The sequence below is a fragment of the Anoplopoma fimbria genome, chromosome 18, assembly GCF_027596085.1.
Source record: "Anoplopoma fimbria isolate UVic2021 breed Golden Eagle Sablefish chromosome 18, Afim_UVic_2022, whole genome shotgun sequence".
NCBI lineage: Eukaryota > Metazoa > Chordata > Actinopteri > Perciformes > Anoplopomatidae > Anoplopoma > Anoplopoma fimbria.
Genome location: NC_072466.1, coordinates 15,026,908 through 15,046,325, shown reverse-complemented (window position 1 = coordinate 15,046,325; position 19,418 = coordinate 15,026,908). Strand labels below are relative to the sequence as shown.

General features: G+C 39.1%; 1 protein-coding gene across 2 annotated transcripts; it reads right to left on the bottom strand.

Moving 5' to 3' along the window:
• Nucleotides 1–260: 260 nt before the first annotated feature.
• On the bottom strand, nucleotides 261–13,930 carry esr2a (estrogen receptor 2a). Of its 2 annotated transcripts, XM_054618779.1 has the most exons (10): nucleotides 13,726–13,930; nucleotides 8,867–9,096; nucleotides 8,300–8,739; nucleotides 7,731–7,897; nucleotides 6,566–6,682; nucleotides 5,509–5,817; nucleotides 4,279–4,417; nucleotides 2,307–2,440; nucleotides 1,292–1,475; nucleotides 261–1,031 (listed from the first exon to the last, which is right to left on the bottom strand). In XM_054618779.1, the coding sequence occupies exons 3-10, from the start codon at nucleotides 8,707–8,709 to the stop codon at nucleotides 794–796; spliced, it is 1,698 nt and encodes a 565-aa protein (XP_054474754.1). In that variant the 5' UTR covers nucleotides 8,710–8,739; nucleotides 8,867–9,096; nucleotides 13,726–13,930; the 3' UTR covers nucleotides 261–793. The 2 variants fall into 2 exon arrangements, with proteins under 2 accessions (XP_054474754.1, XP_054474753.1); XM_054618778.1 differs by having other exon boundaries at nucleotides 8,300–9,096.
• Between the last annotated feature and the right edge of the window lie 5,488 nt (nucleotides 13,931–19,418).

Sequence of the window (19,418 nt, the reverse complement as noted above, 5' to 3'; positions counted from 1 at the left end):
GGACAGTGGTATTGATCTATTAATCTCATCTAACTCTTGGCAAAAAAACAAAACAACTAAGCTTATTGACCAAAATATAAATAAGCTTATTCTATTAAAATGAATAAAATCAAGTAGGAATTCAAATTCCTATATATCTTTTTATAGATCAATGACTAGATGGGAATGTTTTTCTAGTCCAGTTAAATAAATACCTTTACAAATGAAGGTATTTTAACATGTGGAAGAAGAAAATCATGTAAATTTAATATAGACCCAGATATTAAATAAACAGCTACCTCGATAGTAGATGGATGACAATTCATTATATTGTCTCTTTATATATCATCGTATCACCCAAGTCCATCTATATCTAACAGGGGTTGTGCATATCTTTTCAGTCATTATTTACACAGTTTTCTCTGTTGGACCTCCAAAATAATACCAGACATTGACGATGAATATATGAATACGATCTGATATGAAATTAGCTTCTCAGCTCAAGAGAATCATGGCAGTAACATATTACATGAACGTTTAAGCAACAACTGGTGCTACTGGCCAAATGATGTCAACAATTTGTTTCCACTCTGGCTTTTCAATTTTTACTGATAAAGCTATGAATACTGAGAGTTTGGCCTGTCTGCAGAGAAACATTCTAAGATTCAAAAGTTCACTAGAATTAGTGCACAGTGCACAAAGCTTTAGTTTTACCTTTAAAAGTTCACAGAATTCACCCAATTGTTCCAGCAACAAGTCTCATCAGTCTTGTGAACTACTTTTGTGCAAAGCGGTGAAAACCCATTGCATGCAACTACTTCAGTTCACCTCCACTCGCAGGGCTGCTGGGAGTCCAGGTATTTGTGGGGCCGCTACTGGAGCTGTGTGGCCGAGCGGGAACCTCTGTCTGGTCCCCGAGCTCCTGCTGGGGAGACCGGCGGGGCAGACGGGAGCCATGCATGATGTGGGCATCCAACATCTCCAGCAACAGGTCATACAAAGGCACCATGTTCTTCATTTTCATGCAGTGGAGGTGGTCCATGCCTTTATTGCTGCATGTTTGGAAAGAAAGAAGAAGAGAAGGGATGGCAGGTGGTTTTTATGTGGCACAGCAGTGAATTGAATGACTTGGATTACATAAGTAGTTGGGTCAAGATGATGATGGGGAGCCACATGTGAGCACAAAGTCAGCATCTTAGTTCCCGTAAACTTCCTAATACCTTTTTGACTGAGGATATTTTTTCAAACAGTGAATTAACGCACAAAGTAGCAATGTTGCATTGAGAACATCCATGACATGGGGTCCTTCTACCTGGCATGGCGGATGTGTGAGAGCAGCATGAGCAGGTGGGCGAGGCGGGTGTACTGTTGGCGGAAGGTGAGGCCCGTTTTGGCGATGGCCCACACCAAAGCGTCCGTCACAGCGTCCAGAAGATGCAGCAGCTTGGAGCGACTCTGCAGCTCCTCGCTGCCCTCTGACGAGCTGAGGCACATGTCTGGAAACAAAAGGAAACGCACACATTTTGGCTTTAATACACATGTAAATCGTTGATGAAAATGACAATTCTAGTGTGATTAGAGCATTTAAAATCAAAGTTTTTCATCCCTAACTACTTTTATGATCATTAGAGGCTATATTTACCTTTCATTTCTAGTAAAAGCCTTTATTTTGAAATAAATCCTGTCTAAATGTTTAAAATAAATTAAGCCACAACTGTATAAACTACTGTTTAGCTGATGAAAGTAGTTGGTGTCAGAGATTTCTTTGTTTACATCCTGCTAATGACACAAATGTTCAAACAAATTAAAAGCTGATATGGAAGAGATTGATGCAAAACTATGAGCCCTGTTCGTCTACGCTGGTTGAAGCAATTCAAAAGGAAAATAAAAACATTAGTCAGACATCAATTACTCCCCGGAATAGCTGCTCTTGAGAGATACTCTGACCCTGTTCCCCCTCAAACAGGCACTGTCTGTTACTCGAGCATACAGCAGAACCACTGAGAGCATAAACAGTGTTCCCATTAGGGTTTTCACTGGTAAGTTATTTATCTGGTCACCCTGCCAACCATGTGCTGACTCAAGCACAGACAAGAGCACATGCTGAGACACCAATCAAACACTCAACTGTGGTTTCACGTACTGGATCATCACAGGCACAAACACGACACAACAACAAATCTATTCGTCTCACCTACAATCATAAGAGAGGACACAGGCTGCACAAATAAGAGGCCTTATAAGTGTATGTACACACACACACAAACACACACACACACACACACACACACACACACACACACACGCACACACACACACACACTTACTGGAGTTAAGGAGGATCATGGCCTTGAGGCAGACGTACTCCTCTCTCTGGAGCTTGAGTTCTCTCACCCGGGACGTGGCAGCTATCAGCATATCAAAGATCTCTGAGAGGCCCTGGACACAGTTCCCCTCATCTCTACCATACAAAGACACAGAAACCTCGTTGGATTTTTGCCTTTTGGGAAATTAGGTAGAAATCTTTTAACATTTTGCATAGACTTAGCATTGGGTTTAACTCCCACCAAGATCCAAAAGATGGCAATTAAGTGGTACTTGTTTAGCAGTTTAATATTTTTGTAAAGAAATATAAATTACTTCTTGGCTGGACCGATTAGTTTTATTAACACTTCTGTAACTGAGTTTGACTGGAAACTGCCCAAATAGCAGATGATTACAGTCGTGGAAAGTAACTAAGTACATTTTGTAATCCACACTTCTACTCCACTACATTTCAGAACGAAATATTCAGATTTTACGGAAACCTTTAGTTACATGTTACTTTTCAAATTAAATACAACATACAAAAACAAAAGAGTTTATAAAATATGATGGCCTGAAAAAAATCGTAATGTTTCAGGGCGCCGAAGTAATGTGTAAATTACCACAATACTTTTTCTTGGAAATGAATATCCCAATGAGCCGTTGACAGAAGAGCATGCACCGCACCGTTTCTAAGGTATGATATGTAGATAAGAGCCACCACAAAAGGAAGTGGCACCAAGTCAGAGATGTCAGGACACTTTGTTCAAGCCTTAGAAGCAGCTGAGTGCCATCAGATACTGCTCGTTGAGTGCGAGCACGAATGCAGTCAGTTTCTAAATGACAGTGCTGTGGAAAAGGCAGCAGTTTGAACTCCCACATTAATAGAGGAAATGAAGCTACATCTTTGTTTGTTATTATCAGTATGATTCAAATCACATTGTTGCAGGCCTTGCACTTAATGTGGGATGGATGATCTTTGATTTCAGTTTATTATACTCTAAATAAACAGAGAATGGGGAAAATAGTGCACTGCCTTTTTAAGACGGATACCAATGTTGAACGATAACCACAAGTTTTCCTTTTTCCTTACATAAATAAACAAACAAGACTTACAAATTCAAGTGGAATCCTTGTGACACTGATTCAGATTTCAGTCCTGGTTGATTTTGTGAGACCTGTAGTTGATGTGGTAACAGCAAGTGATGTTTAATACGGCAATCACTCCTTGAGCAGCTGCTCTTTCAGAAATACAACAGTAACGATGGAATAAATACATGCATAGTTTTCTTTCAATCCCTTGTGCGTGTGAAAGAAATCTGAATCGTGCAAGAATGGTGAATCCCGCCACTAACAATGAAAACAACTCTATAGAGAGGGAATTATATACTTTAAATACATTGAATGTATACTGCTATAAAAAACTAGGCCATCAAGGTGATTTCATAAAATTCTTACAGGTTAGAACTTTAAACTAGTTTATTTTTATCTTTGCGACTAAGATGTGTTCAAGAACTACTTTTTAGAAATGACCGAAAGAGCTGTCAGTCCTCTCTGGGGGACAAATTATGTAATGGCGTTTTATATCTGGCATTTCTTGTTACTTATCAGTCAACATGTATTCCAATTCTGTCAATACTGATTTATCTCAGATATATAGGAATTGTATCTGAGAAAATGCCATCAAACATAGTACAAAGCCCCTAAATGACAGCCTTTCTAAAACCCAAATTACAATATATACTGTTGAAACTTTCATTTTAGTGTGAGAGTGAGTGTGAGAAAGCATGAGACATACTCAAAACAAGCATCACACCAAAGTAAGGGTTAGCATTCTGGTGTTGAAACAAGCTACTTTGAGCACAACAACAGCAATTTGTATTGCGTGCTTTAATAAATGCGTTTAACATTCAACCTAACATCCACAATAATGATGGCAAACTGTCCCTTTAATCAAGCTTGTGCGGTAGATGTGTGAGATGTTGGCGGTGGTACCTGCTAAGACTGAGGTCAGGGGAGAAGATAAGTTTCCCCGGATGGTCCACTGACCTCCACATCAGTCCAATCATCAGCACCTCCAGCCAGCAGCACTCCAGCAGGTGCACCTGGTCCAAGAGGCTGAGCTCTACAAACCCTGAGGAAAACACATGATTAAATAGTATGTAACCGTGTGCTGCCAGTGATGCTCCACGCAGACAACAAGCAGCGTTCAATGTATCCAAACTAGTGCTGAAATGGTAAGTTGATTGATATATTAAGCTTTCAGCCAAACTTTGAGTGACTCCGTCTGGTAGGGACACACAAACATGTCACCTCAGGGTGAGGTAAAAGGTTTCTGGGTCATAGTTACTGCCGGAAGCACAGTAAGAGAAGCCATGGCTGAAACTCGCCTGAAGTCACAGCTTCACATTTGTTAAAAACTTTCATATTGTGCAGACAAGCAGTTTGAAACAATCATCCCAGACTCGACTCCCACGCTGAATAAAGCCAAAACTATTACAGCGTCTGGCCAAGATACAGTCGTTAACTCAGTTGTACAGCTGACTGAGCTGCTCTGCAGACTGTCGAAAAAAGATGAGGCAGAAAAAGATCATTATATTAAAATCATTGAAGCAATTTTATCTCCCATTGCAATGCATTTTTTAAAGTATCTTGTGTTATCTTGAAATAAAATGAACAAAATGTGTTTGGCTATTCACCTTGGACACCTGTGTCTTTTCCATTTCTTGTGGCCTAGCATACAGCTGCTGTGACCAACAAATACGAATTAAGCTGATGAGATACAACATGCTAATTGGTACGCTTTAGATGTGTTGCTAGATGTATTTCTGAACTTTGCACTGAGCTAGGCTAGCTGTTTTCACCTACTTCCCCTCTGAAGCTCTAGCTTCATATTTAATGTACGACTGTATGGATTTTCAGTGTAAGAATAAAAAACAGGGCAGCAGGATATTAGTAGCTATGTAATGAGAAGTCCAACTCTGTAAAGCAAAAAGGCTGAAAATCATGCATCTCATTATAAAAAGTGAATCGCAACACACCAAGAAACATGCACATAAAAAGGCTTCACTGAGGGATGTGATCCCATTTGGCATAATATCTCAGCTTGTGCACATACATGGTTTACTTACTGAAAGTGGCCTTGGACAAAAACATCTGCTTAACGAATGTAATATAATGTCACTAAAATTAATTGCAAGTTTCCCCGCATACCCAGACACACACCTGGAATCTTCTTGGCCCAGCTTATCATGTGAACCAGCTCTTTATCAGCCAGGTTGGTGAGCGACATCATGACGTTTGCTTCAGTCAGCGGCCTCCTCATGTCCTTCATGAGGTAGATCTCTGGCGGCTCCGCCTCCATTATCCGCCCAATCAGCTGTGCTGGGGTCAGTGCAGGAGGGAGGGGCCCGTTTAACGAACTGACCGCTGGTCCGGCCAGCGTCTTTGGTCCGTTGGTTTTGCCCTCTGAGGACAGACGGGTCACTCTCCTCGCCTGGGGGTTCCTGTAGTTTCCACGCTCCTTTCGCATACCTGAGACAAAGAAAACAAGCCTTTTTCAATTGTTCTTGACATATTTCACGATCCATACCGTTTGTGAATATGACTATAGTTTGATATGTTTTCATGATTTATTTTTTTTGGTATCTTGGAGGCAGTACAAACAAGCTGTGAAAACAACACTGACAAATCAACACAATAGGATGAACTTATTAGCAAACGGTGCTTATTAACACTGAGGGAAATAAGCTGCTAAACGTTTCACAATGTTCACCATCTAGTTGCCAACTGTTTCTGACTGCTGTTTGAGGCTGGGCAGGTGGTGAACAGAGTTTATTTTTTTTGCTGAAAACTGCTGCCTGTTGCAGATAAAAGCAGTGAGAATAAACCAAAAACTGTAAAGTTGTGGAAAGGACAGCTTAATGAGGTGATACTCACTATAAAGCTCCATAAAGCTGCTAGAATACATTGCTGTTAGAAAAATATTTATACGGTGTGGGTTGCTAGAAATCCCCTACAGCAAACAGCAATCTTCTCCACTTTATATAGCTGTTAAAAAGAGTAAGTTTACATTGGATTGAAGAACCACCTTTCCTGGCTGCTGGAGTGGGATCGTGTGGATCTGGGAAAAGGAGGGAAGAACTCTCGAACAAACAAAGCCACGGGGCACTTTTGATCACCTGATGTTGGGTCAAAAAATTAAGAAATGATATGTGGTTTGGTTACAGTTTGATGTTCTTTGTGGGGAGAAATAAGAAATAAGTAATTCAAATACATTTACCACACTTGGTCATGCCAACTTCACAGCATTTGCGAAGGCGACACGCCTGGCAGCTCTTGCGGCGGTTCTTGTCTATAGTGCATTGATTAGTTGCTGGACAAATGTAGTCATTGTGTCCTGAGACAACAAGAGGAAAAAGAAAGAAAATTATTAGAAAAAGGAGAAAAACAAAAGAAGTTAGAGAGGAAAAATGGATGGGGAGTGACAGAGATAAAATGGGAAAAGCAGAAGAAATAAATGCATTTTGAGGACCAGACATACTTGTACATTTAAACATTCTTGCTAATTCTACAAGAGCTTAGCACTGACTCACAGCAAAATGAGCACCTGCTAAAGGTGATGGCATTTGTGATGTAATTCAATCTTGTAAAATCTCATAAATATGGATTACAATTCACTGTACTAGGATGTGCTGGTATTTAAAACGTCCATAGAGTTAAGTGTTAAGGATGCAAAATCTTGTATCACAGTTTGAGAATTTAACAAAACTCTACAGCCATGTTCAATATCTTAGTTTAGCTTGATATGCTAAATAGCACTAAACACAAAGTAAAGCTAAAGGTCTGAATGGTTTATGAACAAATGCAAAACTAAAGTATTGGTCAAATGAAAATGTTGACCTCATGATGTAATAAAGGAAAAGTCAAGGGATCAACAAAGTTATTATGATTATTGAGGGGGACACTAATGTCCATAACATATTTCATGGCATTACAGTCAGTGGATAATGGGGAGTACACACTGTAGGAAATCAAGACAATTCTGGGCCCAATTCCTCCTTCTGACAGCTAAACCCTGATGTTTTGGTAGTTTTATAGATTATCTTGCTGGAGTTTATGCAGTGTATGAGGTTAAAATAGCTTTTTATATTCTCAGATCTACTCGGATGTCCATCATGACCACTAAGATTTGAAATTGCAAATATTAAACATGTTCAATATAGGAGCAAAATTTGTTAAATTTATCATAACATGTCTCTCATATTTCCAATATCTGTTAAGATTTGTGCGTTCCTGCAAACGTGATACGAGGTTGATTTGAAACCTGAAAATGTTTATTAAACGTATTATGGATTCAGAAACGACCTACGGCTTGCAGAAATGTGAAATACCAGTTTTCTCCTGCTGAATGGGTTGAAGACACTGTATTTTTCCATGATGCTCACCTTGGATGCTCCTCTTGAAGAAGGCCTTACAGCCCTCACACGACCAGACGCCGTAGTGGTAGCCTGAGGCGTAGTCGTGACACACGGCACAGTAGTGGAGGTCAGCCTTCCCGCCGGATGACACCACGGCTTCCTCGCTCTCCTGAGAACGCCTCCTCACACTCTTACTAACAGAGAAGTTTCAGTTATTATTTCAAGGCAAAAACACTTGGAATGAGTAATTTAATGAGCAGGATGTTCCATTTTTGATAAATCATTACCATCATTAGATTGTATGGCTTTTTGCAGCCTTTGTTAATCGGGCAATATTTGAGAGGGACAGGACAAACCATTTTCCATTTATGAAACCAAATATGCAGTTAACTTGTGAGTAATTGCTGCTTTTCTCAAAAAAACATGACCTCGGGTTGTGATATGTTTTAAATTAACAATAAAATGTATCGCAAAAATAATCAACAGATTAGGTGATAAATTTAAATTATCATTAGTTGCAGCTCTGCTACAGACAGGTGAGCCTTGGCTATCGGTAAAACAGTATGCCAGAGTGAGGGCGTGCTACACCATCCTACCTGTTTGTCAAAACACTGTCCCGCTGCGACAGCTCCACCCATGGACCCTGGATTGGCTGCCCGTGCTGAGGCCGAGTCTGGGAGTGGTGCAGGGGTATTGGTGGCCCCACGTGGCCGTGGCTGGGCCAGAATAAGGAGGGACTTAGTGACCGATGGACGGAGCTGCAGTCTGAAATCCCCGGACTTGCATAAGTGAAGATTTTTGGACTGTAGAAAGGTATGGTGGTGAAGTCGTGGCTGAGGTCGGTGTAAGGGGATGGGATGCAGATCGGCTGGCCGGTTTCCAGGGAAAAGCCAGGAGAGGAGGAGCTGAGGACCGGAGGAAGGACCCGACAGCCAATTCGACTGGAGTCCACTTCCTTGAGCTGGAGGAGGGGCTGATCCTTTTGAGGAGAGGAGGCAGCGGCCATCGCAACTAAAGACGGTCTCAGTATCCCTAGCTTTAACACATCATCAACAATGAATATGAGCCTAGGATAGAGTTTCACTGGCCTTGAAATATCAAAGCAAAGACCAGAAGATCTACCTACACAGGCCGGGGTTGTTTAATGTTTCGCATGAGCTCACCTTGTACACTCCCAGAATGATGGATGACTCCAAAAAAAACCTGTGGCTGACTTTGATTTGATTCTGCTCACCGTAAAATGCAAGATGGATTACATGATCAACCTGATAGCAAATGATCCAGAGGGTAGTGAACACAGGCCGTCCACCGCAGAGCAGGGGTGATATTTAGTGCTCAGTCTCTGTCCAGCCATGTCCTATCATCGAGTGGTAGCACATGGAGAGCTATCCACCTGCAAGACAAAGAGAGAAACAGTAGTTTTCAGCTTAAGTACTGGCTGTGAAGAGCAATGGTGAATTTTGTGACATTAAATTTGTGGCCGTGAGATACAGTCAAAAGCTCTGGAAAAAGCTATTATGAAAACCTTACATTTAGAATAATGTTTTTATATCTCAGATCCCAGGTAATATTTTAGAAAATCCATTAATCCTAAAAAAAAAAAAAAAAAAAAAAAAAAAAAAAAAAAAAAAAAATATATACATATATATTACATTTTTGGGCAAGTTTAAAAAAAACCTCAGAAAATGTCATAAGTATGTATATTTTACACTACTATGTCACACACTGTTTATATTGTCAAGTAAAACTGATTATGTTCATTATTCAGACGCACAAGATAAAAACACAACACACAGACACACACAAGTGAAGTTTAAGGACATGTTAGTTTACTCTTACGACATCAGATAAACAAATCCAGCAGAGTTAATCATTCCTGGGTGGCAGGACTCTGTCTTCAGTCGATGTTGGTACACATTGTCTCCACCGTTCTGGCATTAAGCTCACCTTTGGAAGTCATTATAAACCCAGAAGAAAAAAGGGTCCATTAATCTTCCCCGAATGGCTGAGAGACGCTTTTGGTTTTGCTCGCCAACAAAACCAAATAGTCCGTAAGAGTAGTCTGAAGTCTTGTGCAGTAAGCGTAAAATGAGCACCATTGAAAACTGGCGGTAATTAAACTCACAAAGTTGCAACGAGCACAGGTGACCATTAAAGCTTTTGGTTACCGTGAATGTTCATTTTAATGATATCACATTAGAATGTTACCAGAGAAAACACTCTTACAGCTGTGGAAACACTTTGGGAAATGGAGACATTTAAGCGTGCTGATCATTATTTTCATTGTCAACAACCCTCCGGCTATTTCATTTTTACCACCAGCTGACTGCTACTTATTGAGTTGCAGTATGTGATGACAAGCTAAATGAAATATTAAAACTGGGCACAATTTTTCGCAGAATCTATGACTGTATTTTTGTGTCTAGAAAAAGTGAAGTGGGACTTCAACTGATGCTTTGCAAACAAGCAAGAGAATCATTATTTTATTGAGGCCTTTTCTTCATTGTAGAAGTGCGGACACATAATAGGTGGGTTGGCATTTAAGAGACAAAAGCTGAATGTCTAATTAACTTTATTTATTCTTACAAAGCTCAAACTTTTCATTTAAAATTGCTACATGGGACTTTCCTGTTGTGTTGATTTTGGCGGCCCCTGTGGACAAAAGCGGTACAGTTTCAAATATTCTCTTTACAATATTCTTGCTGATGATTTTATATGCTAATGTAGGTCATATAGAGTCTTATAGTACTGTTTGATGTTTACATTCAAACCCTTGCGTTAGCATTATCATAACCAGAGGTTAAAATGCTGAATAAGTCACTCGTCACTATGCATTTTGAATTTGGTGTTATAATGAGGATAGTATTCATATTAAGTTGATTGTAATTTGGCCGAATACTGTTTTTACAGTTATTCGTGATGGTAATTGCCTTTGTAATGTTTCAGACACATTAGTTTCACACACACAATGAACAGTTTGAAAGTGCATTACTCTCAGCTGTTACAAAAGCTTGAAGGCAACAATGTATTTTTTATTCTTTTTTAAATAACATTGGGTTTGACAAACGAGACATTTCTGGCGAGTGTGTCTTGGCAGTAGGAGGATGGCTTTACCTCCGTCATCTTTGGGTTTATCAATCCTTACCTATCATCCAGACTGATAAGATGACAGGAAATCAAAGAGCTCGAGGTATTCTCCATTTGAGGTTTAATAAAACCGCCTGCCAGCTCATCTGTTACTGCTTGAATCACGGGGAATGATTAATGAAATAAAGTAATACACTGTCTTATCAACATATGCAGCCCTACCATCACAAATATTGGAACAGAATTAGAAATTGAATTGCACTTAATGTGAGGATATCGTAAAAAATCTACACGTCATGTGCTGCTGAACGCATTAAAAAAAGTAAAGAGGGATGTTAAGTTTCACTTAGTTTACAATGACCTTGTGTCTGAAGCCAATGAACTGACTCCTAAAACAAATGAGTCACTTTAATCGAAAAGAAAATACACTGTGGCAAGATTTAGTTGCTTCAATTACCATTTGGGGGTAAAAGCAGATGTGGAAGAGTATCCGTTGAAGCTTTGACCTAGCCTTCAAACCTCTTCACTGCCACACTCTCCAGCAGCTGGCAGCTCATTGTGAAAGAAAGCCTCCCTGCTCTGCTCCCCCAGCTCACACAGACAATAACTGCTAAGGAATATACTTTTATTTAAATTAAGTTTAAAGATGTAAGGTTTAAATGTCTTGATGCACAGGTCTCTACCATTACTACCTTAAAGGGCGATCATACAAAATGTACAGGTATGATATTGTGCAGAGGTAGGCCATTATTTCCAAAGGTTAAGGCAAAGCTGGAACTGGAAGTTACATCGGCGATACTTTTACTGATCAAAACAGAAAAACTTCGGACTTCCCTGAATTATACGATTCTGCTCTTAGGACTTGGGTAAAAATCTCAATTAAGACAGAAAATGTGTTATTGTCATTTCAATGTAGTCCAGAGCATCCAAGTTAGCTGCTTTGCAAGATTATAGCTGCTCTATATTTTGTACTCTCTCCCACTATTTACTGTTGTGCATCAAAGGCGGCACAGTAACCGCAGAAACATAGTGTAAAAGAATTAAAAGTTTTCAAGTTTGAAGTTTTTTTTATCCAAACTGTGCATGAGATTTATAAGCTGTACTTAAATTGTATGTCTGTTCAGGCGTATTATAAATCAGTGTCACAGAACTTGCATGAAGCAACATTTAACAAGGTTAGATCCTGCATTAGAATGCAATCTAAAGGGTGCACACAAAACATATCTACAAACAATATTTGTTCTTGTTTCTTCAAGTGTTTCGTCTATTTGAACTAATTAGCTAGATTAAAAACAAGAATCTTTAATTAAATACATTTCAATGTGTGATTTAAAGGCATCTTAACCAATCAAATCAACTAAACTTAAGAATCAGAGCCAGCAATCAGTTCTACTCTACAAAGATTGGCTAGTTAGCTTTTAGCAGTTTTTCCACTGTTGCTTCGTTATTTCCATTGAATTAGATTTAGCTTCTGCCTCATTTCTGTAGTGTAACAAAACTCAATAATTAAGATGTTTCAGCATCAAACATCTTAACCTCCGTATTCATACAGTTGGCAAACATTCATGCAGCTTATACACTGATACATGAACACTCACACAGATATGCACCAAGCATGTATCCCCCCCCAAAAGTATACACAAAGGTCAAAGCCAAATAAAGCTAGATCCTGTAGTGACAGTACTGTTCCTGGTCATTAGCCAGAAGTGCATGCCTTTAACACAAAAGCTCAAGGCCGTGTCGTTTTCCCATCCTAAAAACCTCACTGCCTCCCTAAAGTCAGGCGGGAACGGATGTGCAAGCAGCTCTGCAGAAAGATGCCATACCTTACTATATACAGTAAGGAACAGGGAGTAGTTTTTAGCGCCAGAGAATATGGGAAATCTCATTGAATTATTTGCCCCGCTGTAGAAAAACCTCAGGTTGACAGAAAAAAAAAAAAATGTCTGTACTTTAAAACAAATTAAACTTGATTATTAAACATAAAAGGCTGTGTGATAGGTTAAGTCACATTCTTTACTGCAGTAACACAGGCCAGTATTGTTTGGTACAGGAAAGAAAACATTCAACTAAGCATTTACTGTACTTCACTATAATAAAGGATGTTCCTTATAAAAAAGTTGACTGTGAAAATGTTAACCTTTCTAAATAAAACACAGAAGTATAATATTAATTTAATGCATTTCCTAATCTTTGGTACACTAAAAACTCTGCATTACACCAAACTCAGAATCTGTACACATTTTAAGATATTCACAATGAAAGCAGTCATTTTTATATAACGTATAATGAATGCAATCAGTCCTTTTGACAAAAAAAACCCCTAAAATGACTCAATGCTTGAACTGGAGATGTTTGTAGAGTTCAAACAAGGGTAATTATTTCTGTGAGCTCGTCTGCATCTCAGCCTCTTGTTTACACAGAGATAAGTGCTTTGGTTCCTATATGGTTCTTCAAAAATGTAAAAGCCTGATTCCCAGAGCACATTACAGACTCAAAAATAGACACAAATCAGATCAGGGGTTCAAATATATTCAAATATGGTTCTGAATATATCTTTAGATTATAAGATGTAATAGTGGGTTTGATACATTTATGACAGGCAGCATCTGAATTTCTTCACAAAGTCTTTGAGAAAAAGAGGACTATGTCCAGTTTAGACCTAGAAATGATTGAATAAAATCTCACACTCTTGATAATGACTTCTTGCTGGAGCTGATTCAGTCACCAATTAACCCACCAGTCTCAGTACATCTGCTATGTGACACACAGTTACAGGCCTCCTACTTGTTGCTTGCAGCCTGAACAATAGTAACAAATCAGAGGGACAATTTGGATTTCCCCCCCAGATATCTTGTCTGCAGAGTTGCACGTCACCTGATTCTGCACAAACATGACTAGGTTTAATTTTCACAAAGATGGGAGATATTCTTACCTCTTCCTCCACAAACACCAGTTGTAGATAAAGTTTGACAATATGAAGTCCTGCTGTCACATGCAGGTGTCACATGCCGGTAAAGTGTGAAATAAAGGGTTCGTTGAGCTGCTGTGATCCTCAGGAAGGTCGAACACCGAGAAAGATCACCGACAGTCAGATTGCGTTCATATAAAACACACGGCTGTTGCTGTCAACCCGCAGGCACACCACCAAACCACCAGCTGCATATAGGGAAATGGTGTAAAGTCATACAGAATAAAGTGAACAACATCCGGCTGGTACCTTCAACATAAAATCCGCCCATGAACACAACTTCAACATGATGAAATATGTGTAATCTGAAAATGTTAAAAAATTAAAATAGAAATACTGTTATTCCTTTTAAAGATTTTGAAGAGCTGGTTGTCCTTACTGAATAAAGAACAATACAATTTCCAACTTGTGGAAATTGTGGCCCCCAAACACTGAATTAAAAAGTCATGCTTCCTTTGGCTTTCTCTTGATTTTACAGCTTTTTAATGTGTATACTTTATACTGCTTGTTCTACGTAGTATATTGTCTTTGAGTCTCTTTTGCATTATATGTTTTCCTGTAAAGCATTTTCAACATTTTCTTTGGGAAAAAATGTGAAGCAACATGCTTTGCACAGTTATAGCCATAACAATGTTTAGTTTATGATGATCCATGATAAGCTGTCCTTCTAGTTATGAGTTTGATGTCCATAAAGCAGACGGTTTGTAAAAATGAATAAGCAGATATTTTGAAGAAATGTTAAGATGGCTATCGATCAAACCTGACATTCAGTGTGAGACTCTCTTTTGACTTGTAAATAGGTGCTTTTATTTTGAAGGAAATCTGTCTTAGTTCCATCTTTTATATTATTATGTGAACTTGACAGCTGTTCAGGAAAAGTGGCTCTACGAAGTCAGAATAAGCCACACCTTCCTGTTTGGTGTGTTTTCACAGTCAATATAATCCTAATATACATTTCTCTTTCCTTCCACTGAGTGCACATTTTGGAGGCTCCACACAAGCACTGTAGATGCTGTCACATAAAAAACACAGTCATGTTGGTACCAGTTAGTAGCTTTATCTAGGATACTTATGTTTACTTTGGCATTTACAGAACAAACAAAATGTAAAATGTAAGCAAAGCAACAGGAAGTCCTTGTCTTTTGTTATTCATTGTAAACTATAAATCCCAACTAAGTTAAATTCAAACAATATCTAAGAAATAATTATCAACCATTCAAAAACTAAATGATGCCCTCAAACATATAAAAACCTCTGACGGTAGAGAATCTACTTTCATGAATGAGTGTGGATTTTGGATTAGGTCTTGCATCATTTCATCCTCATTGATAGGCTCGAATATTTAGTCAATGCAACAGAAATATAACTTATCTGACTGTTAGGTCTCCTTTTTGGGCAGCCACAAACAGAAATAAGTACCAGTATTTCACTTATGTTAACATTAACTTGTCTTAGAGTTCTAATTTTCATGTGTTTAGCTCTTCGTGTTTGTTCCCTATGCACCAGTGACAGTGTTAATGCATCGTTATCTCCCAGAGCATGTTTGGCCTGACATTACTGAGGTCTGGACTAGTGCGGTGTTAAATGCCAACACTCACTGAGCAGCAAAGCCAAAGTCTGACCTCTGCTTTCCTCTGAGCTCATTATCAAACAGTCCAGAGAGGAAATTGCTAATGAATCTGCTGCCAAGCCAGCAAGGAGGTGTGGAAGACAAACAATGCCACACATACACACACACACACACACACACACACACACACACACACACACACACACACACACACACACACACACACACACACACACACACACACACACACACACACACACACACACACACACACACACACAATAAGTACTCTTGAATTATCAGGGAGATAAATTCAGCTAAACTCAGGTTCTCCATTGACGGTATCAACGTAAAAAACAGTAGAATAAAGGTGTTTAGATGTGGGTGTTTTACCAAAAAAGCACACAATAGTTTTTCATTAATACTTATGGTTATTTGCTATATCACATTAACCTACTGTAGAACATCATCGTAGGTAATATTGCATTAATGGGGATTTACATATTCAGTACTGTTATCTGTAAAAATGTAAATGCATACAGACAACTGCAAGATAAACTAATGTTTATTATTATTGTTGATGTTTGGTACTTTTGCTTGAAAATAACTGACAAGGTAAATTATAGCGTTTTCATGCAAAAAGTTGTTTAGATTCAGTGTTTCTAAACAAAATGTGTTTTGTGCATCACAACGTTTTCTATATCTTAAATCGTGCATTGTTTACATCCATGTTTACTTCATAGCAGTCTCCTTCCCTGCCTCTGTTCACGCATTGCTACGTTTGTTAGCACTTTACTGCAACCAACCTATTTATTCACAGAAACCTACCAGGGACCTAGTTGTTAAAGTAATGCTCTGTAGCGTTACTAGTGGTAAGCTCTGCAAGATACTTTTAACTTGGACAATAGTGGTGTAACGGTGAATTGTCGATCCTTGATTCGTACAGATCCCCCCTCATGTATCGGCATGCATGTAAACCGCGGATTAATTACACAGTTTAATGTTAACCATCACAGTATGAAACAAAGTATTACTGACGTTTGTAACGCCAATATTCAGTAAATGATGCAATCGGGACATCATTTATGCTTTTCTAGTCACCAGTCTCTGAGGTTACCTTGTTAACAACCAATTAGTATCTCAATTGACAGGAGGAGAGCTAACGGCTAATGAGTCAATGTTCTGTTCAGTCACATTATGATGTGTTCAGACTTTCAAAGGAGATGTTTTCACAACAACATAAATAGATACTAGAGATGGATTATGAGCTGTTTACACTACCTCTAACTAGCATCATTAATACATCATTAAAATGATTAATGACAAGATTTGTTTTAATCCATAAAAATACAATGTTATTTCCTTATCATTTGAATTGTTTATTTTTATGACGAAAAAAAACACTATAAATGATTATAACAAAGTTAAAGGAAAACAGGATGGTTTACTGACTTCAGAGTGGTTGAAATGATTGCAATTGATTTGATTAATATTGTAATTGCAATATGATTTGATGATATTATCATTTTCATTGATAAGCCTATTAAAATGTTTATAGTGTGATTTTTGCAGGGGATCAACACCAAACAAAGCTGTTATCTAACAAAACATCACATGCACTTTTAAATTTACATAATGTTCCTTCAAAGACAAACAAATGACATGCATTTCCTCGCATCCCCACTGAGATAAACACTTTGTGACACTGTGCACTTCTACATAATCATGTCAATTTGGGTTTTTGCTAACTGCAGCGCACCTATTGTTTATGTACAAAGTCCCTGCAAGCTGTGATGCAACAGTGATGTGAATCAGCAGGTTCATCAGTGCTGCAGATCTGATGTAACATCCTTAGAGAAAAAAAAAATTGAAAAGCAAGAATGTTGCCATTAAATGGAAAAGTAATATATAACATGTACCAATTATATGCTCTGGTACCTGGAACGCTTTCCTCTGATTCAATTCCCCCTCTACACCTGCTCTCCCAGGAGGCAGGAGGACAGACTGTGTGTATCTGACAGAGCATTTTCACCCTTGCAATTTTCTTTGAAGAAAAGAAAAAGAAGCGAAGAAAAGCTTTTCCCAGTCCTGGGCCTTTGTCACACCTAGCGAGATAATTGATCAGAATTACGATGCGCTCATTACTCCCCTCTGGAAATCCAATTTGGATGATTATATTTGGTGGTTGTGCAGTCTTCAGTAGCTCATTTGATGGTAACAGGTAATGGATTTCAGTCTTTACATTCTGACCAAACTTACATGAGCGCACCACAGGCTGCAGGGTGCAAATTGTGCCAGGAGATGTGACTATGACCTCTCCCGTCGTTCTGTCATTTGGTTTATTGGGACCTGAAGGAGCAATTTGCCTCCAAATTGGGCTTTTAACTCTCAACTGTCATGATGGCACATAATGCATGAACATTACTGAGATTTGGACCCGGTCGTTTCCTAATCTAGCCACTTCACTGCTGTGGCACAAAGATACATGCCAGCAGAAATAATTTTTTGGGACTTTACTGCCCAAGGTGTATTATTTCTACTCGGATCTTCTTGGATAATCTTTCAACCCAATGATGGCACGGTACGTTTTTTTATTTTCCAAGTCAGTGGATCAAGAACTATCCTGACTCTACCCACACTTGATGTTGTCACTATTTCACGTGTTCACATAATTGCCTGTTTCCATAAGTTTAAACATCATCATAAACATTCAGCACCCTGAGTCCAACCACAACTTTGGTTGGTGTTGCCAATGCAACATGTATCACACACAGTTACAGGCGACTTCTCCTCCGGTTTTCCCCTCAACCCGTGTCTCCTGCTCTCATTGGCTGTCCATTGGCTGTCGCTCCACTGACGGGTCCAGATATTTAGCATGCAAGATATCTGGAACTCTAGCGCCAATTTGCAAGGTCCGAACAACGGCGCATTTACCTCTGATCTGGGGCTTTTGTCAGCGGGAGCAGAAAATTAAGGCTAAAGTCATGAAGTGTGATTAGGCATTCAGTTAGCCTCCTACTGCTTTCCAAATAAACATGATTTTTACATGAATTCCTGAGTCTGACCTAAAGTCAATCGCAGCTAGTAGCCCCATGGAACGGCCATCATGGGAGTGTAGGGATCTACTTCTGAGGTAAGTTGGCAGCCTTTTTCTCTCAGTTACTATGGTAGTGTTGGAACATAGTGGGTCAATGAAAATGCATAACCAGTGTTGAGTGCAGTGTCTACTTAAAGTGTGTGTATTACTGTACAACACCTGCTGGTCACTTTAACTTTTGAATATGGGATTTGGCTTTTAACTGGTATCTATTCAAGTGAATATGGAGTATTACATAATTAACAGAGTATGGTGCCACTGGCAAGGTTGCAGTAACTTATATCATAAACACTGTGTTGATGTGCATGGCAATATATGATGGCATGAGGACTCTTTTTTTTTTAAGACAGTGATTTTAGTGCGGAAACAGCTGGCGTGGAGAAAGGAGAAGTCCTGTGTGACCAGGGAGAGATGGATCCATCAGTAAGAGGAACACAGAAGGTTATGCCCCCTTCAAAACTCATCATAACCCCACTGCTGGATTCTTTGCTTTATGCTGGGTTGTTACATAAACTGTATTATAGCTTATATGACGATAAAGCCACCAAAAATCCAGGGACTGATCCCGGCCCTGACCTCTCTGCAAAATCACCTTCTAGGACGTACCAGCATCCCTACAAACATTACTAACAGTCTGAATGAAATATATTTTTTCATTTATTTTTTACATATTTTGTTTTCTTGAGTGTGGCTTAATTAATGGGAAAGTAGGATACAAATATATAAGCTTAATGCTTCCACCTATGCCTTTTCAGTTATATTGTATACTATATTATATATAGGCTGTATACGTTGCATTGTGTGTGACGACTGAATAAAACACTGACTAGCTAAAATAAACAAACACTTGATTTGCTGTTTTGCCAACGTGAGGCATCAAAAACAAGGAATCAAAACTGCCTGACCTCCAGGCTGGCAGGGTCTTGCCCGGGTCAGAGGTTCACGTTGACCTCTTAAGGCATGGGACAGGGCAAGCATCACGTGCTGGCA

What these genes read in the sequence shown, in the direction of transcription:
- esr2a (XM_054618778.1), bottom strand. Translation starts at nt 8,709, where the DNA reads ATGGCCGCTGCCTCCTCTCCTCAAAAGGATCAGCCCCTCCTCCAGCTC. An exon ending in CTGGGCCAAGAAGATTCCAG is followed by an intron (nt 4,418 to 5,508) that starts GTGTGTGTCTGG and finishes TGTTTTCCTCAG; the next exon opens with GGTTTGTAGAGCTCAGCCTC. An exon ending in CCTGACCTCAGTCTTAGCAG is followed by an intron (nt 2,441 to 4,278) that starts GTACCACCGCCA and finishes TTTGTATGGTAG; the next exon opens with AGATGAGGGGAACTGTGTCC.